Source organism: Macrotis lagotis, chromosome 2 (assembly GCF_037893015.1).
Source record: "Macrotis lagotis isolate mMagLag1 chromosome 2, bilby.v1.9.chrom.fasta, whole genome shotgun sequence".
NCBI lineage: Eukaryota > Metazoa > Chordata > Mammalia > Peramelemorphia > Peramelidae > Macrotis > Macrotis lagotis.
This window is the reverse complement of record NC_133659.1, coordinates 18,748,124-18,770,499: the sequence shown is the minus strand read 5'-3', so window position 1 is coordinate 18,770,499 and position 22,376 is coordinate 18,748,124. Positions and strand designations below refer to the sequence as shown.

The following is a 22,376-nucleotide window of genomic DNA, read 5'->3' as shown; positions in this document are numbered from 1 at the left end:
ATTACACTAAAATGCAACAGTGACAATTTAAAAACAAAATAAAAAATTGAGTTCATGCACCCCTAAGTTAAGAGCTCTGGCCTTATAGAGTCACATCTTTGGGATGGGAAGAGATTGTAGAGTTCATCTGGTCCATTCCTCTCATTTTACAGATGAGAAAAATAGGATGTGGAAAAGTAGTCATTCAAGGTCACTCTGGTAGTATCAGAAGGAGGAGTTGAACCCAAGCTGCATTATTCCAAATGGACACTTTGAGACAAATTTAATGCCCAATAATACTGGATGATTTGTTTTCCAGATGACCTGTACCCCATCTGGGACAAAAATCATATCCAATACCTTCTTACGTATTAAGTTAAAATGAATAAGCTTCCCGCATAGCACTGTACCTTAAATTAGTAAGTTCCTTTCAGAAGTCATATAAAAGGTGATGGTTGGAAATGTCAGATACCATGAAAGACCAGACTGGATATGAGGGAACCTATTCATAATCTTTGATATACTTTGGCTGAACATTAGGATTGCAAATGTAGGGTTTGAAGTCTCCTCATTTTTACAATTGAGGAACCTAAAGCTTTCAGTTGAAGGCACTTGTCTAGGGATGCACAGTAAGCATCTGAGGTAGTTTGAACCCAGGTCTCCAGTTCCAGCTCTCTATCTGCTGGATCTGGTGGAGTTGGAGCCTCTGGCTTCCTTGTTTCTAACTATAAACATGTGACTTCCTTGTTTCTATCCATGAAGACACACCTGGGTGTGCTTAGAAAACCTGGTTTTCCAAAAACTCTTCATGGGAGTATCTCAGAGGCTTATGCAATGATAGGGGAAGAGAAGAGGTCAGTGAAGTGGGTGTCCAAGCTTTCTTCTACCCTGTTTTTATGAGTGAGCCCTAGTGGCCTCAATCTCTGTGTCTGGAGATCCTAGAACAAAGACAACTTTCAAACTACACATGTGGAGTAGTCTCTGCTTCCCAGAATGTCTGAAACCATGGTAGTAGATATGGGGGAGGGGGACCAAATGCTCATCCCCAGCCTTTTACACCACAAAGGGATTAAGTGACTTGCCCAGGGTCATGCAGCTCAGGATCTGAACCCTGGTCTTCCAGACTCCAAGTTCAATACACTCCCCACTATCCTAATTTGTCTTCCAGCCTCCATACCTAAACTAAGTCTTCCTTAACACTTCAGTCCAACTGATACTACTTCCCTAAAGTGTTCCTTCTAAATCCTATCCATCTATCCTTCAAAACCCAACTTGCTTCTCTCCTTTGCTATGGAGGAATATCTACTACCATGATTTCAAACATTCCGTCCTTGACCACCTCATCTTATCAAGAGCTCTCCCTCCTCCTGACTCATCCATCAGCTATACCTAATACTCACTAACTAGCTTTGTGAGCCTGAGCAAGTCATTTCCCCTTTGCCTGCCTCAGTTTTCTTTTCTGTAAAATGGGAGTGATAACAGTCCCCAGGGATGTGTGATGGGGGCATGACATGGGGAAACACAAACAGTATCAGATTCAGGATCTGTACAGTATGACCCTAATAGAGGGAGCACACTCAGGTCCCCTTCAGGGAGGCAGATGGACTGCCTGCCTCACCTGGTGGTTTTTCCTCTTCATAATGTTGAGGAGGTTCTGTCCCTCCTTTCCAGGATGGCTGTGAATCACTTTGTAAACCTCAAAGTACAATATAAATGGCAGCTATTTCTATGCCCAACATGGAACCTGTATTCCTCTTATATATAGTTATCAACTCATTAGATGGAAAAGATATAAACCTGGGCCAGAAGACCAGAATCTGAAACTTAGAAGCTGTTTTAAAATGCTTATTTCATAGAATTGCGTTATTGCTATGGAGGTTAGGAAGCTCTATGAAACTGGGGATTGTTAATGTGATTTCTTAATTGTGATTTCCAATTAGTCTCCAGGGCCCAAGGTGGGCCTCTTTAAGAGGTGCAACCTCAATTAGAACCTGGGTCCCAGCAAAGGGTGTTGTGCCCTGGTTAGGACCCAAGAGAGCAATCCAGGGAATAGTTGATGCAAATAAATGCTTCAGAATTCTGTGCTCAGTGTCTGAGCTTATTTATCTCACTGTAACTGAGAAATCACTGCTGTCTGAGTAAATTTGATTTGTTTTGGCTAGAAGAAGGTAGGGAAGGTACCTAATAGAACTATTCTACTCAGAGGACCAGAGTCTAGAACAGTTGGAAGGGCATTTAATGATCATATATAGTCAAAATCTTCTGATGAATAAGGAAACTCAGTCGCAGAAAGTTGTCACACAATAGGATGTTACCCATAGGGAAGTTAGGAGGACATGAGTCATTTAAACATAAAGTTAATGCTAGACTTTAAGCCCAGTCCCTCTACCTCCTAATTCAGTTTCTTTTTTCTCGACTGACTGAAGGAATCAATTACTTTAAGAAGCAAATCCAAAGTTTCTTCACTGTTTTTTTTCCATCATGGAGCCCTTTGCCAATTAATATGGTGAAATCTATGTTCCTCTTCTCGGGATAATTCCTTCAAAGTGTACAATAATATAAGACTACAAAAATAATTATATGAAATAAATTAAAGACCAAATTCATTCAGCCTAGATTGTACCTTTGTTCTTCAGTCTATATTTTTTGTTTCACCTTCTTCTACCCTCCCCCCTCCCCAGGGTAGATGGTAGATGTAAGCCATGCAGGCCCTTTAGGTTCATGGGGAAAATGTCATTTACCTTTGCCACATAATATCCTGCCACTGTGGTATCAATCCTGGCCTCCCTGGGCACATTGAAAGGAAGAATGTCTCCCATTCTCTGAACTTCATGAACGGCTGCATTAGTGTAGGGCAGATTCTCCCTATCAGCCATGGTGGGCTGCCTGGCCTGGCCAACCACCCTGTCAATCTCAGCTTGGATTTTTCCTGGAAAGAAAAGGGAGAGTTTTTTGAGACCCAAAGAATACTACACATGTACAGAGTATTTTAAAGCTTACACAATATTTTATAAATAGTATCTCATTTGATCCTTACTGAAATGCCAGGAAGACGGTGCTGTTGTTACCCCCAATTCAAAGCTAAAACTGAGGAAAACAGAAGTTGGGTGACTTGCTCAGTCATACATCAATGTAGATGTGAACTCAGGGCTTTCTTAATTTTCTCTGATTGTGTGGGAAAACCACAGCTATGTCTATGTTTGGGTGAAAATGTGGCTTGACCCTTCATCGAAGATGCCAACTGCTCTAGCTTGGAAAGGTGGAAACTTGACTGATCATTGACAAATAAGGATATTTGTGTTGCTGGGAAGGTTTCCAGGAATGGGGTACCAAGGACAGCAACCTGGAATTAGAGAGAAGACCTGGATTCAAATTTTAGCTTTACTCATTATATGAATATCCCCCAAAAGAGGCAAAAGAGCCTGTCCTCAAGGAGCTTGCTTTTCTATCATGATAGAACCTTCTAGAGTCATCCACTCCATTAACATAGACTTTGAGATGCCACTTCCACATCATAGTGAGACATTAAAGAGAGCTTTAAGGAAGTCTCTCTTATCTCCAGCCCTATTTAGGCCATCTACAGCTTCTATTCATTGCTACCTCTTCTACCCACAAGAGTCGAATGGAATGAATCTCCTTTTTTGCATAGGAGCCCTTCAAATACTTGAAGGTCATTATCATGTCTCTCTTAAGTCTGTGATACTTTTGATCCCATTTTAAAGATGGGAAAGCTGAGGACTAGGGGACTATCCTACTTTTGTTGATTTTCTCATATTTATTCTTCTACATTTTTTAGCCAAAGCTGTTTGTATGTCAGTCTTCCATTAGACTATGAACTGCTTATGAAGAGGGCCTAGCTGGTTGTCTTTCATTTTGCCTTTCTTTGTAAGTCCTGATATTTAGCACATTGAAGGTTATAATAATAAATCATTATTTACTGACTGAAATGTTTTGCCCAGATCTCATGACTATTTAGATAGGAAGCCTGGGCCAGAAAACAAACTTCTGTCTCCTAATTCAGTTTTCTGTCACCACTAGATCCTTGCAAGGAGCAATTTCTTCATTCTTTGTCCTTGTATCTCCAGTATCTGGCCCACAACAGGGCCATAATATGCACTTGATTTGATTTTCAGGATGCTAAATGGATGCTTGCATTGCTACATTGGGGTATTGCCTCATACAGGTAGAAGTGATGTTCCATTTTGGGTAGTATGTAAGGGCAATTCAAAAGTCTCTAGTCAGGGTCTCCAACCTGAGAGCTGTGGATTTCTCCAAGTCGTTATTGCTAGGCACCTGCATTTCCATACTCAGTTCATAGAACCTGATTTCGATCTTCTGCCTAAGGAAGATGTGCAACTTAAAAAAGAATGTGGAGCTCCTGAGGAGATGGAGCCTTGGACTTGGAATCAATGACCTGCATTGAAACACCACCCAAACACTCCCTGCATGGGTGGTCCTAAGCAAATCAATGAATTTCTCTCAGCTTCAGTTTCCACATCTGTAAAGTGAAGGGTTGGACTTGATGACCTCTAAGATACCTTTGGACCCTGAATCTGCAGCCTTACAACCTTCTGGAGATTGAATCAATAAAGTATCCTTCATTTAAGCATTCATCTTTTGAAATCTATTTAAATTTATCATATTTAATAAGATACAAATATACTTTAAAATGTTGCTTTTGTTATATCTTTTTTAGTCAAAAATAGAGTGCAATAAAGTAATAATATCTGGTATTTCTCTAATGCTTTATTTAGGGTTCACAAGGTACTTTATTTGTGTCAACTTGTTTGATCTTCAGAACAAATTGACTATGAGGCAAGGACTCTTATTACCCTTATTTCACAGAGGAGAACAGAGAGACTGAAAGAAATTATGTGATTTTCTCAGTGTTATATGATTAGTATGTGTCTGAGGCAGGATCTGAACTCACATGTTTCTTTAGAACTCACATTCTATGCTCTCTTCTCCCCTAGCCAGCAGCCACCATCATATGGGGAGCTGAAAGAAATTTTTAATTGATATTTTATTTTTCCAAATATATGCTAGGGTAGATTTTCAACATTCATCCATTTGCAAATTTATAAATTACATATTTTCTACCACTTCCTTACCCTTCACCTCCCCATGGCAGTGAATAGTCTGGTCAATGTTGTGCATTTGTGTTTAACATACTTACATATTAGTCATTTTGTGTAAAAAGAATTAGGACTAAGGCAAAGAAAGAAAATCATGAGATAGGAAGGAAAAATATAAGAGATGCTTTTAAAAAATGAATATAGTATACACAGAAGAAATTTTGATGTTAAAAATGGATCCACATGATTGTGAAAATGGTAATCAATGTTCCAGCCCAATCAGAATTGAAAGAAGATGATGTAAATAAGGTGTTTGACTAACTTTTAAGCATTCTATAAATAGGAACTCCTGGGCAGAATTCTACAAGTGTGCAGTCAGGTGCCATCACCCTACCTTGAATTTCTGGATTAAGGGCCATATACAGCAGCCCCCACCTCAAAGTGGTTGAAGTTGTTTCTGTTCCAGCCAGGAAGAGGTCCAGGGTGCAAAAGACTAAATTTTTTTCATTAAAACTAGGATGGATATCATGCTTAAATGAAAAAGACAAAGATCAGTTGGTTAATACAGAAAACAATTTTGACTCTCTCCAAGTATAAGGAGCTGCACCTTCAAGGCAACCTTGAAAAAAATCAAGGTGTCAGATCCTGGGTTTCCCTTTAATTTCCCAATAATGTAGTAACTTCCTAAAGACATTAGTTTTTATTTTTTTCTTTGAAATATTTTTCCAACTACATGTAAAGACACTTTAAATATAAAAAAAAATTTGAGTTCCAAATTTTCTCCCTTTCTCCAACTTCCCTTCCCTTGCTAACATAAGATATTTTTCTGCATTTTTGAGAAGCATTTCCATATTAGTCATGTTGTGAAAGAAGAAACAAGAAAAAGAATAAAACAATGAAATAAAGAATAAAAAAGTTAAAATAGTGTTTTAATCTGCATTCAGATTCCATCCATTCTTTCTCCATCATGAGGCTTTTGGACTTGTGGATCATCGTATTGCCGAGACAAGCTAAGTCATTCGTAGTTGATCATTGCATCTCTTGTTTCATCATGAATTATTCCCTTTTCTATAGTTCTGACAGGTAAGCTGTTGATTTTCTAAGATGCTTATTGTGTCACCCTTTTCTCTAAATGATGTACTCATTTTAAGCATATCCTGGCAAATGGTGTATTAATATGTTTTTCTCTTTCTAGTTTCTGTCAAACTGTTTTTCAGTTTTCCCAGAAGTTTTTGTCAAATGAATTCTTATCCTGGAAGCTAGGGTCTTTGGGATTATCAATCAATAGGTTGCTATGGCCTTTTACTCTGTCTTGTATACCTAATCAATTCCACTCATCTACTATTTTATTTCTTAGTCAGTACCATATATTTTTGTTTGCTTGATTGTTTGTTTGTTTGGGTTTTTTTTTGAGTTTTTTTGCAAGGCAAATGGGGTTAAGTTGCCCAAGGCCACACAGCCAGGTAATCACGAAGTATCTGAGGTTGGATTTGAACTCAGGTCCTCCTGACTTTGGGGCCGGTGCTCTATCCACTGCACCACCTAGCTGCCCATCCTTTTTGAACTTCTTCAGGAGGATGTTTTAGGTTTCAAGTCAGTTCATATTTCCCTTTGATATTTCACAATTCTTGTCTTCTTCTTAGTTCGTGTTTTGACTTTCATAGTAGCTTTCAATGATCAGACCTTTCTTGCTTTGTTCCTTTGCTCATTTTCCAGTCTATGCTGTGATTATTTAAAATTGAGTTCTGCTTCTGGGACTCAAGGGGCACTGCTGGGGGCTGGGGGGCTAGTGACTTTTTTTTTTTCAGTAGAAGCTTGCCTACCGCACACGTTGCTGTCAGCTTCATTGTTGTGCTGCAATTGTCCAGCCTAGACTTCAAGGCTGGCAGCTCACCTGGTACATCCTGGCTACAGGTCTCCCAGCTTGTCTGCTATGCCACTATCCTGTGGAGCCAGACTAGGACTATGGCCTCCCACTGGCTCGCTCTTACACTACCTGCCCTGGATTAGGCTCCTGTTTTTTGCAAATGATAAAGACCTGTCTGCTACTCTTCTAATTTATTTTTACTTTTTTATAAGGCAAGGGGTTAAGTGACTTGCCTAAGATCACAAAGCAAGGTAATTGTGTCTCAGCTGGATTTGAACTCAGATCCTCCTGACTCCAGGGTCAGTGCTCTATCCACTGCATCACCTAGCTGCCCCATCTTCTAACTTATTTTGACCTGAAAAATTATTTAAATCCTTCTTTGGATTCTGTCCAGAATCATTTTGTGGCTTGATTTCAAGTAATTTCTATGGAAATTGGAGAGAACTCAGGTAATTTTCTGCCTTTTCTCCACCATCTTGGTTCTACTTAGGAGAGTTCCTATTTTTGTTGGGTCGTGAAGCTTACTGTGAATCCTTTTCTCACAAAACCCATGCAGGTAAATAAGATCACTGTTTTATAGAAACTGTAAAACTGAAAAGAGCAAAGACTGCAGCTCAAAGACTATTGGAAGGTTTGCCCAGAGTCACAGGGCTAATAGATCACAAACCTAGACCATGAATTCTGAGCCCTGACTAGAATGTACTGTTTTCTACCTCATGCCACTGTTCACCCTGTGTGTATGCACTCCTCTTTTGACACCCCCACCCTGTACCATACACAAAGAATGTGCTTGTGGGACAGTCTTTTAGAAGATGATTATGATTTCAAAGAAATTTTCTATTGTCTGATCAGACTATGTGCTGGGGAGTGGTGCTTAGTATACTAGGACCAAGGAAATTTGTATTGAATTTACATCCATTTTTGAGTTGAAATCTTTCTTCTCCTCCTCCTTGTGCTCATTCTCTTTTTTTCTTCTTTTCTCTCTCCTCCTCCTTTGCTTTCTTTTTTCCATTCTTTTCATTCTTTCATTCCTTTTCTCTTTTCCTCCTCCTTTCCCATCTTTCCCCTCCTCCTTTCTTTTCTTTTTTTCTCTTCTACTTTGATCATTCTCATTATTTTCACTTTCCATCTATTTAGATCTTCAAATGCCTGTTAATGACTGCTAATATTTCTCCTTCTGACATGAATGAATCTGATTATAAAATAGGGAATAAAAATAGGTAGCATTTTTATACAGCCCCAGTTATGTTCTAAACACTGTGCCGTTTCCCAAATATATTTTTATTTGATTCCCACAACAACCCTATGAGAAATCCTATTATCCTCATTTTACAATTGAGGAAAGTGAAGTAAATAGTGATTTTTTTTAAAATGACTTTCCCTGGGTCACATGGCTTAGTGTCTGAGATCAGATCTGAACTCAGGTTTTCCTAAGTTCTGTGCTCTATCTGAATTCAATATAGATGAATTTCCTTTAGTTCTGGGTTCATCCTTCATCTGATTCATGTTTTTAAAGTGGAGCATCAAGTCAAAAGATCTGGGTCCATATGTCCAGGCTCCAAGATTGTTGGACAAATCCTTTAATCTCTTTTAGTTTCAGTTTCTTCATCTGTGAATTAGAGATAAAGTCTGTGCTAGCTATCTCACGATGTTGCTCGGAGGGGATTAAAAATAAAACATTTTGTAAGCCTTGATCTACCATATGCATCTTATTGTCATTTTTAGCATTATTATTTTGCTGGGGAAGAATAGATATTTTTCCTCATTGATTCAATCTTTTAATAATAAGAAAAGTAATAGTCGTAAAATGCTTTGCAATTTGTCAGGTACTTTTCTAATAATCCTGTGAGGTAGGTAGCGTCAATCATATTTTTCAAATGAAGATACTGAGATACTGAGACTTAGAGAAATAGTTTGTTTCTAGGTAAATTTGCTTGAAGAGTTCAGGATCTGGAATTCAAATAGAGGTCGAGCATTTTTGAACTAGCTAGGATGCAATCATAAAATCTAGAAATTGGAAAGAAACTCCAATATATCAAACTCAAATAGAAATGGGCCCACTATACCAGATGTAAGGATCCCTTGGAGGCCACATATTGACTTACATCATCTATATTCTAATGTTATTAGAACTTAGTATTTTTATACTAATACTAAAAATTTAGTATTTTTATTTCTAAATATTTCTAAATTACATGTTTATTCTGATTCTACAGGACTCAGGAGGGAAATGGCCTATTTGACTATTGTACAATATCACAGAGTTGGTTATATTTTGTTCACATATTTATGACTGATAATTTGATATATTTTTATAGTTTTGTGAGGTTTACAAAGGATAAAAACACAATTCTTGGTAGAACAGAGGATAATTAGAAAATCCTAATATTATAGATGAAAAAAGTAAGATGGAGATGAATTCATAGAGATAAAACATCTGGGGCAAAACTTAGTTTCAATAAAAGTATGTTCTAATGAAAAGAACATTGAACTTGGAAACAAAGAGCTGGATACAAATTCAGTCTCAGATTCCTAATACCTGTGTAATTAGAGGAAGTCAACTAACCTCTCTAGGCTTTATAAGAAGTTTCCTTTCTTATAAAATTAGGGGGTTGAATTCAATGAAGGGACCCCAAGTCCTTTCCAGTTTTAAATTAAAATTATCAGGTCTCCGCTAGCAAGTTCTGTATATAAGCTTTACTTCCAGGGTTGTAATTGAGGAAAGATATTTATATTATGAACAAGATGTAAAATTTAAAACATTTAAATTCACTTATACCCCAACTATGCACTTTTGGGGGGAGAGGTGGGTTTAAATACCTAATGACCATTTTCTGAGTTTACTTAATTACCTTGGACAGCTCCTTCAGGTAGGCATCAATGAAGTCCTGGGTCTCCTCTGAATTCAGATTTTCCTTGTGTTGTTTGATCTCATCTTCTACAAAAGTCTCCAGCTTTCTCCATTCCCTAAAGCATTTCTGGTGACTTCCTGGCAGGAATTTCATTATCCGAGGAAACATATTGAAGACCTAAATAAAATAAAATGGGTGGGGAAGAAAGAAGAGATGTGTAGGCTGTTCTAGTTCTTCATCCTCCTCATCCTATGTTAGGCCAGGGTTCTTGACCATTGCTTTTGTGTCATGGAATTTATCCTAATTCTACATCTACTACTCTAAAATTCATCATTCCTATAACCACTGTCTGTTCTCCCATACTGTTGCTCTCTGAACACACAAGTTGATGTCCAACTATTTCTTGTCTCATCACCAGTCTCTTAGTCATGTCTTGATTTAAATAATTCTTTCAAGATGTCACCAGGCTGGCCAGCCTCCCATCCTTCAAAGAAGGAAGGGAGGGATTCTTTCTAGGACAATGGCTAGCATTTAAACATGTGTTCCTCTAATTTTTCCACAAAATTCCCTTCTCCAGAGTTCACATACTGTTCTCTTAAGGAAATGAGAGCTAATATCATCCATCCTTTTCCCTCCTTTTTTTTCATTTCCAGCCTCCTGAGGAGTTAAGTGAAATCTTGAGCCAGTGACTTCTTTGGTTAGGCTTACTCACTGACTAGAAGGAATACTAAACAGAGTGCCAGAGTAAGACTCAGGAAGACCTGAGTTAGAGTTCTGCTTCAGATACTTATTAACTATGGGCTAACTCAGTGACTTTTCTCAACCTTAGTTTCTTAACTGTAAAAAAGGGATGATAAGGGCTGTTGTGAGCTTCTAAAGAATTCAGTTAATCAGCAAATATTTATTAAGTAGTTATTATGTGCTAGGGACTGTAAAGAAGAAAGAAAGATGCTGGTACCTGGCTTCGTGTCATTCATGTTAAAATGGGAGAGACACTATAGAAATAACAAGGTACATGTAAGATATATACAATGGGGGAAAGGTAATAGTGTGGAAGGTTCTGGCAGCTAGAGGGAGCAAAAAGGACATCATTCAGTAGAAGGTGAAATTTGGACTGATTCTTGGAAAAAAATCTAAAAGATGGGAGTAAAGAGGGAAGGTATTAGAGGTGGGAGGGACAGTCAGGGCAAAGGTGACTGGAAATAAATGAAAGCCCTTCAGTGATCTTTGTCTCCTTGATTGTCTCTTCTTTTGTCTTATTTTTTGTTTCTCTGCCTGTCTCTGTACCTTCTTTCTGCTCTCTCTCTTTCTTTACTCTCTCTCCTTCCCTGTCTCCCTCACTCTTCCTCTACCCCCATGCTTCCCTATCTCTCTTTGTCTCTTTCTCTCTGTCTCTCTATCTGTCTCCCCATGGGTATCTGTGTGACTCTCTTTGCCCCTCCTCTCTCTGTCTCTCTCTCCCCTACAGAGGTGAGAATAAAATTCCTCCTTTTCCTTTAACTGATCAAGAGGCGACTTCTCCATGATGCCCTTTCCGATCCTTCTGGCTTCTAATGCCCCTCTGACCAAAACTTTTCTCACTGTATTTTTTTATTTGCCATTGAGACTCACTTGAGGCATGTCTTCTCCTCTGACACAATGTAAACCACCTGAGGTCAGGGATTATTTCTGTCATTGTTTCCCCATCTCCTAGTGTAGTACTTAGCCTGCAACAGTTGCTTAATAAATATTTGTAAATTGATCATCTTTGAAAAGATTTTATAAAAACTTAAAACTGTTTAGAAATTTGACTCCAATTATTCAGGGATCTCAGTGTTCTGGAAAAGCCTTGGGTCCTGAGGCAGATTCTTTCATGTCACAATTTATAAAAATCTTGATTCATTTCTCTGCCGTTTTCATGGAGTTACTGAAGAACTCACCCATAACCTGATTCAACTCCTGCCAACCTCCCAAAGTCATGTTTGTTTGGGTTTTTCCAGGTGGAGGAAGTAAAAGACCCAGCTGAGACTGAGCCAGCCCTGCCCAGGAAGTGGGTGATCTGTTACCTGACTCTGCCATGTGGCTTCAAGCACTGTGACCGCATCCAAACTCTTCAGCAGTTCCCGAAACTTAGAATCATGGTACTCAAACCGATGCCCAAAAGTGATGGAGCAGATGATATTGGAAACAGCATTGTTGATCTGAAAGTGGGGGTCAAAGGGCTTTCCTGTTGATCAAAAGAAAAAGGTACAGGTGACTTCATCTCATTCACATTCTTTAAGGGAACATAGCAAAGTTTTCTACTCTTTTCTTCTAAGGATTTTTTCCCTTCCCTTGCCCCCTTCCCACCTACCACCACATATCTGATTTGTTATCATTGTCCAGAAGCAGCTACTGCTTAAATAGATGTGAGAACAAACAAAAGACTATGCCCACTTTTCAATGTTTCAATCAAGACTTGGAGTGTAATTGGCATATTTTGTTTCAATATAAGTTACCCATGGGGCTTTGGGCAAACTGCTTCATCTGGCTTTACATCTATTTATTCAGCAGTAAAATGAAGGGGTTGAACTAGAATACTGAGGGTCCTTCTAGCCTCTATCTATGTTTCTATATCTGAAATATCATGTATATAGGCTCACAAAAGTGTGCCCATCTGGATAATGGACACTGGCCCACCAGTTGATGTGTACCCATAGATGTCTGTATGCCTATAACAATGCCCCTGGCTATATACATCTTACTTGCATGCATATGAGTAGTAAAGCTGAAATTGTACCTGGAGATGCTCGAATGAAAAAGTAAGTATGAGAAGGTGAATAAGGAAGAGAACCTGGGCCTAGAGCCAGGAGGGCGCATCCTACCTCAAGCGACCTTAGCTTTTGTGTTTCCAACAGTGGACTGTTGCCAATTTATCCAGTTTATATTGTTTTTGTACAGAATTGTTTGCAAATTGTTTTGCTCTTAGACTAGGTAGTCCTTGAGGATGAGGCCTCTCTTTTTCCTTTTGTTATATTCCCAGAATTTATCATACAATATGGAATATGATAGGCACTTGATAAATATTTATTGACTGACTGACTGACCTTGGGCAAGTCACTTAGTCCACTCCTAAGTTTACCCATATGCAGAAGGGGAGAGAGGGTTGGATTGATGGATTTCAAGGTTCATTCTTACCCTAAATCTATAATATGAAAAAGCAGCCACAGAGGAGGAGAAAGGGAAAATGTATGAGGATGGGAAGAGGAAGAGAAGGAAAAAAGAAGCAGCATGGAAAGAGGAGGAAAAGTGGAAGAATCAACGTCGACAATAAGAACATTGTGAAAGAAAAAAGATAATCTGGATAAATTTAAGAACTTTGGACAATGCAATCCAACCAGCATTCCAGAGGGCTAACAATGAAACCTGTTGTCTGCCTTCCAAGAATCAATAGAGCACCAGTCCTGTATTCTAATCTGGTCTGAGACACTTGGCATTTACTATCTGTTGTGACCTTGGGCAAGTCACTTAACCTCGATTGTCTTGTATCCAGGCTCATTTCCTGTCATCCTGATTCATATCTGACCACTGGAGTCAGACAACTCTGGAAGAGATAGTAAGGCTGGTGACTTAGAAAAGCTCCCCCTCACTCAAATTCAATTCACTTGCTTTTCATGGCTTCATGTCCCTGATGTCATGATTTTCATTGAGAATTAAGGACAAACATCATCATCATCACCTTCAGACAGGTCATGGACTTAGGTTACAAAATGAGAAATCAGCTTTTGGGTATGGCCAAGGTAAGAATTTATTTTGCTTGCCTATGTTGACTATGTATGTTTCTTACTGGTTTTTTTTCAAGTGGAAGGAAGAAGAAGAAGGAAAGAAAATAAACGATTGGTTGAAAAATTTCCAAAATGAAGACAACAATATGTGTTTTCATATGTATGCACAAACTTTTAGGAGTAGACAGAGGTGAGCAAGGGAGAAGAGAAAGGAAACAGAAGAATGAGAGGGAAGATTCTGAAAAAAAGGGAATCATTCAGTCTGTAGAAAGAGGATGATTGTGAAGAAAAAAGAGAAGAGTAGCAAGAGTGAATAGAGGCAAGCTGTGTTTGTGTGTGTGTGTGTGTGTGTGTGTGTGTGTGTGTTTGTGCATGTAGGAAATTCATGGAGTGGAGAGCTAAGGCAAGATTCAAGGTGTGGCGTTTGAAGAACTGAGACATATAAGATCTATGTGTTGATGGCAGAAAATAATTATAATGGAATTCAAGAGAATGTACCATCAAGGGTTCTTTTCTTTTCTTAAGGCTTCGTTTCTTCTTAGAGGACAGTGTTGGATCTTTGAAAACATTCAGGTATAGGGTAAGACATTTTTTTTTCTTTATCTCTTTCCCAGCTCCTTCCACCCACAGTTACAGATTATTTTTAATGATCATTTGCCCATAAGGGCAACCAGGAGCCAGTGAAAACAGCTCTGCCTAACCAGTACTTACCTTTTTCTTCCCCAATCACCTCAGTGAGATACCGGGCCTCCTCCCGGATCCCATCTTCCACAGTCCTCTTTCCCAAACCAAAGTTTCTTAGGGTCATTAAGGCAAATCTTCTTTGATATTTCCATTCTTGTCCATTAGACATGACTAAACCTAAATTAATAATTAAAATAATATTCACATCAATAACAATTTTGTCAATATTTCAAAAGATCCATAATTTCCTTATTATGGCTATTCCCCCTAGCAGTAATGGAATTCAATTAAATGAGCACTTAAAAAACACCTACTATGTGGTAAACACTGTGCTGGGTTATACAAATAGTATGAATTTCTACACCCAAGGAACCTACATATTAACTGGTGAAGCAACACCTAAAGTTTAATTACAGAGCATATGAAAAGACCTGGAAGTCCTAAAGACAAAAGGAGATGTCATAGCTCAGAAGTTTTAGGGTCTCTAAGTAGACTATCCTTTGGGCTGCATTAGTTGAGTTTCTGATTTCCTTAATCAGAGATGGCTGACTGTGGGACAATTTTCTCCTTTGGAGAAGATAGCCCAGGTCCTAATCTTGATGGTCGGATTCACTTTAAATGGCCTAAGCTATCTAACAAGACTTTTGCTGACTTCATCAATGTAATGGTTCAGGCAGGGTGAAAATGTTTTGGTCTATGATTGCAGAATTGCTACAATCAGGCTCATTGTCATTATTTTAACTTAATGTCATCTGAAAAAGATAAGAACCCTCTACCTTGCTGACAGCACGGTATTAAACAGTTAACTCCATTTTTCTCTAATTAAGAATGGGAGATTGTAGAAAAGGGACCCTTTCCCAGGAAATATTTTACTATGGAAAGTTTGGGAACTAAGACTTAGATGGTTTGGATAGTGCTGAAGGAAAGAATTGTTTAAAGATATGTTGCTTTTTAATGATATGGGAAGGGATCAAACAGTTTCAAACCATCCCCCCCCCAAAAAAATTGGTCTTTCCAAAGAGGACTCTAACTGGTAAAGCAAAAAGGAAAGGAAGAGAATAAATGTTTCTTTTTTTTAAGGTTTTTTTGTAAGGCAAACGGGGTTAAGTGTCTTGCCCAAGGCCACACAGCTAGGTAATTATTAAGTTTCTGAGACCGGATTTGAACCCAGGTCCTCCTGACTCCAAGGCCTGTGCTTTATCTACTGCCCCATCTAGCTGCCCCCAAATAAACATTTCTTAAGCACCATGAGCCAGAAACTATGCTAGGCATTTTAGAAATATTATGTCCTATGATCCTTATTAACCTTCTGAGTCAGGTGTATCATTTTACAGTGAAGAAAACACATCTGCTTGCTTAGGATCACAGAGGCCTTAAGTGCCTGAGGCTAGATTGGAGCTGAGGTCTTTGTGAACCAGCTCTTCATGCTCTGTATCACCTGACTGACTACCTCCTTCCTCCTGATGGGGCTCCTGGGCAGGGGGATGACATAATGGTGGGCCAGTTAATACTGACTGAATAAAGTTTGGGAAACTGACAGTCTTAACACAGGCACTGGGATAGGTTGTATGCAAGAGAACCCTTAGCCACCTAAATGAAGATAGTCCTGGCCAACAATTAAGTTTAGGTTAAGGTGCTTCCAGGATGACATTCCTGATATTTCTGGTGCCTCTCCTGCTGAATGTTTCTAGTTTTCTCAGAAACCTCACTAAGGGAATTCTTGATCAGCACCAAGGTGATGCGAGAAGCTAGGAAGCTCCTAATGCTATTCCCAAAACAACTTTAAATGAATCCTCTCAGTAGACTCTGAAGGGACAGAACCCTCAAAAAACAAAGAATGAAACTTTTCAGCTCAAGATATCTTGGAGGAACTTCAGAAAAAGGTATCTCTCATGTGGGTAATCTGGGAAACTAGAAAATCAGCAGGAGACTCTTAGTCACAGGGCAGCTCAGGTCCTGGCTCAGCAGGCCAGGGATGAGAGTCCCATTCCCAGATCCAAAGGCAAAGATCATGTCCAGGAATTCTGATGCCCTAGGCAGGACTGGGGTAGGCTACCTAAACACTGGAAGCAAACTTTGAGCATCTGAAACACCAAAGTATAAAGCCAGAACCAGACCCTGGTTACCAGGACAAAAATCTTGGGACTGTGCCTCAGGAGCAGAGCTCAACTTTCAAAATAAGCAATAAAGCAAAAAATTGCTAACCAAAAAAAGTTACTGTGCTGCTAAGGAAAATAAAAACACCCTCTCAGAAGGAAAAAAACAGTGAGAAAAACCCTATATGTGAAATTTCAAAGGGGATTATGAATTGGTCCCAAATCCAAAAAGATCACTTGGAAGAGCTCAAAAAGGATTTAAAAATCAGAGGAAAGAGAATGAAGAAAAATTGAGAAAAGAAATGAGAGTGATATAAGAGTTATGAAAAAAATGACCGAAGAAAACAATAAAAGTAAAATAGTCCAAATGGAAAAAATTATCAACTCCTTTAATAGTAAAACTGACCAAACAGAAAAGGAAACACAACTAACTGAAGAAAATAGAACCCTAAAAATTAGAATTAGACAAATGGACTTCATGAGACACCAAGATTCCATCAAATAATACCAAAAGATTGCAAAAATAGAAGAAAAGATTAAGTACCTTTTAGGGAAAATGATCAGGAAAAGAAATCTGGGAGAGATAATTAATGAAATATTGGTTTATCTGAATGCTACAATAAAAAAGAGGTTGGACAATGTCTTTCAAGAAATTGTCAAGGAAAACTACCCTACCATCCCAGAAAAAGAAGATAAAATAGTCTTTGAAATAATCCATAAATCCCTTCCAGAAAGAGATCCCAAAATCAAAACTTCAAGGAATATTGGAGCCAAATTTCAGAATTATCAGTTAATGGAGAAAAATACTATAAGCAGACTAAAAGAAGTAGTTTTAATGCCAAGTCGCCCTAGTCAGCTTCAACATTAAAGGACTGGAAAGTCTGGAATATGCTATCTTGGAGGGCAAAGGAGCTTGGATCACAATCAAGAATCAACTACTATGTAAAATAAAGTATATTCTTTTGGGGGAAAGATAGATTTTTAATGAAATAGGGGACTTTCAAACTTCCTTGATAAAAAGAGCAGAACTAAACAAATGTCAGTCAAAAAAGACTAAGCTTTTTACATTCCTATATGGGAAGACAATATTTATAGTCTTGAGAATTGTATTTCTCTTAGGACAATTGAAAGGAGTATAGGTAGTGTGGTTATAAATTGATTATGATGTGATGATATTTTTTCCAAGACAATGACAATAAGGAGACATCATACCAAAATTTATTGAATGTAGCTAAAGCAATTGTTTAAGAGCAATTTGAGATATATAAAAGCTTATATAAATAAAATCGAGACAAAGGAGATCAGTAAGTTGGGCATGTAACTAAACAAACTAGAAAAAGAACAAATCTCTAACTAAATAACAACTTAGATATTCTGAACATCAAAGGAGAAATTAATAAAACTGAAAGAAAACAATTGAGCTAATGAAACTAAGAGATGATTTTATGGGGGGAATAATTAAATAGATAAACTTTTGCTTAACTTAATTTTAAAAAAGGAAAGAAGAAAGCCAAATTACTAATATCAAAAATTAAAAAGGTCAAGTCACCACCACTGAGGAGGCAATTAAAAGTCATAATTTAGAACTATTTTGCCCAACTGTATGCCATTAAATCTGACACTCTAAATGAAATAAATGAATATTTACAAAAATATCAATTGCTCAGATAAAAAGAAGAGCAAATAGAATATTTAACCTCATTTTAGAAAGAAAGAAATTGAACAAATCATCAATGAGCTCCCAAAGAAAAAAAATGTCCAGGGTCAGGTGACTTTACAAGTGAATTTTACCAAACATTTAAAGAATAAGTAATTCCAACTATATAAAAAAACCATTTGAAAAAATAGGTGAAGGAGGAATTTTGCTAAATTTCTCATATTCTTTTCATGACACCAACATTACTACTAGTCCTTTTGGATACTGAAAAGGATCACAACAACCAATGAAGTGATTGGTGGCATGTGGTTTATTATAATAAAAGTTATACTTTGCAAAGCATCCTTCTCATTTTATTGTAATTCTAAACTGCTCTCTTGATGTCTAGATTGACCCATTTTGTTTTCAGATTGTCTATGTTTGCCCTCTAACTTTTCCCCTTCTTCCTCCTGGCTTGCCATCCCATAAGGAATTTTCTCAATCTTTTTCAATTTTAATTATACCTCATTACTCTACTATAAGATGTCTTAGATCAAACCTGCACCTCTCACTTTCTTAGCAAAAGTCCCTGCTCTGCTAGTGAGATATGAATAAGATCATGGGACCTTATGTTTGGAAGTATAAAAGAGTCAAAAACCTTTGAGGTGATCTAATCTGAATGCCTTGTTTTACCTGGAGGAAACTATACTGGGTGTTAAACTGTATTACAAGCTGATAATTACTGAAACTATCTAATTTATTGGTTGTTGTCCTTTGTACTCTAAGAGTACTAAAATGACATCTTTAGGTTAGAATCAAGTGACATTATGTCTGACTGTGACTGACCAGACCAAAAGAGCTTGGGATGCTCTACCATAGGTTGGGCACAAATAGACCATGTGAACATCTGGGGTGTATTCTATCAATTTGCACATCTCATATTTCTTTTAATTGATCAATTCTGCTTTGCTCATAGAAAAAAGCACATTCCTGGATGAGGGTATACTACTCTAGATGGTCCTGTGCCAGTATTTCCCATGTAACAATCAATTCTAAATTTTTTGAGAAACATTCAGAGTGTTCTTGCATTGCTTTTTCTGACCACATTGTGTAAGTTCTCCAAAAAATAGTCTTTTGGACAAGTGTAAATTTGATGTTTACAGTATGACCAGCCTATTTGCATTGCACTCTCTTTAGTGGTGTTTCATGTTTGATAACTTTAGTTTGAGAAAGGACCTCAATGAATGGGATTTTGTCCTCTTAGGTGATCTTCAAAATCTTCCTAAGACAATTCAAATTGGATTCAGTTTCCTGGAATGGTGCTCATAGACTGTCAAGATTTCATAGGATACAGCAATGAGGTCAGCACAATGACTTGGTAGATTGTCACTTTAATACCTCTTCTCTCCTGCACAATCCTTTAGAATCTTTCAAACAGTGAGATAGTTCTAGTGATGTGTATGTCAACTTCCTTGTCAATGTGTACATACCAGAAAAGTATATTTCCAAGATAAGTGAACATATCCACAGTATTAAAAACTTCTCCATTTTCTATAACCAATGGTTCCACTTTTAGATGGTGTGATGCTGCCTGACAGAGGATCTATGATTTCTTAGTCTTAATTGTTAGGCTAAAATTAGCACAAGCAATAGAGAATCAATCCATACTTTTGCTGCATCTCAGTTTCAGAAGCTGCTTTGAACGTACAATCATCTAAAGACAAAAATACCATGCACCAATACTCCCTCTACTTTAGTCTTGGCCTTTTCAAGTTGAAGAATTTTCTATCATTTGGTAATTAACCTTGATGCCATGTTCTTCCTAATGAAGACATTTGATACCATGACTGAAAACATCATGCTAAAATCATAGTAGCAGTCATTCCATTTGTGACTGGTAAAGCATGAGGGCATTGTTCATCTTCCACACCCTGGGCAAACCCACCAGCATGAAATTGACATACTGATGAATTTTTCTGACCAACACAATTTTGACATAATTTCCCAAAGACTGACTGACTGACAGTATCAAAGACCTTGATCATATCTACAAGTGTTGTGTACAGAATTCTGTTCTATTCCTGGCATTTCTCCTAGAGTTGTTGGGCAACAACCACTATACCAACCATTCCTTGTTGCCTTTTGAAACAAACCGACTCTCTGGTAGATGATCATCTTCCAAGTAAAGGACAAGCCTATTAAGAAGGACTCTGGCAAGAGCCTTGGCAACAATGACTAAGAGAAAAATACTTCCCCTCTACATTGTGATTTTCACTGAACAACCTATTCTCTTTATCATAATAGATATGGACAAGGGCAGTATCCTTAAACTCCTTGGGGTAATTTCCTTTTACCATTGAACTTGGAAAATTTTAGTCACTATTTCTATAAGCAATGGACTCCCCCTGCACACACATACACACACACACACACACACACACACACACACACACACACACACACACACAATCTCAGCTAGACTAGAATAAGTACCAGGTTCTTTGTTATAATTAAAAAGAGTCTAATTACATTTAAAAACCTCTTCTTCAACTAGGGAAGGATTCACTTCAACCTGAGGTAAAAGGTCAATGGCTTCAGCATTCCTTGATGATGGTGCTTTTAGAAATTCTGGAAATTTTAAGCCCATCCCTCTAGGATCACTAATTAACATGTCTCTATCAGTACATTTTGAGTAGTTGAGATGTTCCATAGTTCTTTGGCTCATAAATAAGCCTTCAGGAAATCATAAAAACACTTTGGATTGTTACCATCCTCACAAAACTGAATTTTATCTGTCTTCATAGTGAACCAAGAATCCTGAATCTCATATTTAAAGGTCTCATAGAGGTCTAAGACATACACACACACACACACACATACACACATACACACATACACACGTATGTATAAAAGAACCTTGTGAAATCTAAAAGAATATGAGTAATTTTCCAACTGATAAATGATCAAGGATGTGAACAGGCATATTTCAAATGAAGAAACTAAAACATTAGCAATTATATGAAAAAATGCTCTCAATTATAATTGATTTGAGAAATGCAGATTAAAACAATTTTGGCATATGGTTTTACATCTATCAGACTGGCTAAAATGTTTGAAGAGCGGATGTAGGTGTTGGAGACCATGAGGAAAAATTGGGAGACTAATTCATTGTTGGTGGAATTGTGAAATGATACAACCATTTTGGAGAGCAATCTGGAATTACACTGAAAGAAATATAAAACTACTTGTACCATGTGACCCAACCATAACATTACTATATCTATTTCTAAAGATGATTAGAGAAAAGTTATTTTCTATAATGTTTATGGCATCTCTCTTTTGGGTGACCAAAAACTGGAGAGTGCAGGAATGTCCATCAATTGTGATATATGGTTTTGATGGAACCATCAAATATAATATATATTTAACAATAAATGTTCTATAATTAATATAGATATGTATATAATAAGTGTGCTATAATAAATGTAGAGCTCAGCAACAACATGGAAAGACTTCCATGAGATAATATAGAGTGAAACAAGAGAACATTGAATATAGTAAAAGTAATATTGTTTTAAGAACCACTTGGAGGGATTAATATACCTATTATGAACACACAAATTATCTATAAAATGCATATAAAAAGATACTATTGGCATACAAAGAAAAAATGATAAATAGAAGTATGTATAGAATAATGCTACATACATACATACATACACACACACATATATATATATATATACATAAATGCTAGTTGCATCTAGAGAGGGTAGGGAAGAAAAATCTCTCTGGTATTTTTGAAAGTAATATTAGTTATGTAGAGTAGATTTACAATTTCATGTGCAGTCATCTTTTTATTGTATGCTGTTATAGTGATGCTTCTTTCAGTTCATAAATTATCAAATATTTCTAAAATAGTAAAACAAAACAATGCAACAACAAAAAAATCCTTGATCTGAGACTTTGATTTTATTGACTACGTCCAGATGCAGGTAGCTCTGTTGGCACCAGCATCATCATGTCAGTCAAAGGGCATAAAGGCAGGATCATAAATCCATAGAGTTTCAGATTTGAATGAAATTTCAGAGGCCATTCAGTTTAACTTGTACCCAACAAATGACATGAGAAAAGTATACTGAAGAACTTTTACTTGAAGACTTCCAATGAGGGAGAATCTTCCACCTCTGAAGAAAATCATTTTAGTTTTAGTTTTAGAACTCAGCTACATTTGTTTTTCTTATAGTAATATGAATAAAATAAAGCAAAATTCAAAAGGAATAAATGTAAAGTCTCACCCCAATGTGTAAAAGTTAATTTCACAAGTACAATAGTTCTGAAAAAGATCAGGGTCTTGGCAACTTGGTTTCTTTTCTTCAAATTTGGATAACTTTATTTCATTAATGCTTAGGAAGTTTTTCCTAGGATCAAGTCAAATTGTACC

General features: G+C 37.4%; 1 protein-coding gene across 2 annotated transcripts in view; it reads right to left on the bottom strand.

Annotated features, from left to right (window-relative positions):
- The window catches only part of LOC141512400 (cytochrome P450 2J4-like), a 72,680-nt gene that overhangs the window by 4,948 nt on the left and 45,356 nt on the right, over positions 1-22,376 (bottom strand). For both annotated transcript variants that reach the window (XM_074221303.1, XM_074221304.1), the window contains 5 exons: positions 14,228-14,377; positions 11,819-11,979; positions 9,774-9,950; positions 5,449-5,584; positions 2,721-2,908 (listed from right to left, as the gene is read on the bottom strand). In XM_074221303.1, coding sequence (XP_074077404.1) covers positions 2,721-2,908; positions 5,449-5,584; positions 9,774-9,950; positions 11,819-11,979; positions 14,228-14,377 — 812 coding nt within the window. The remainder of the gene's footprint in view (positions 1-2,720; positions 2,909-5,448; positions 5,585-9,773; positions 9,951-11,818; positions 11,980-14,227; positions 14,378-22,376) is intronic.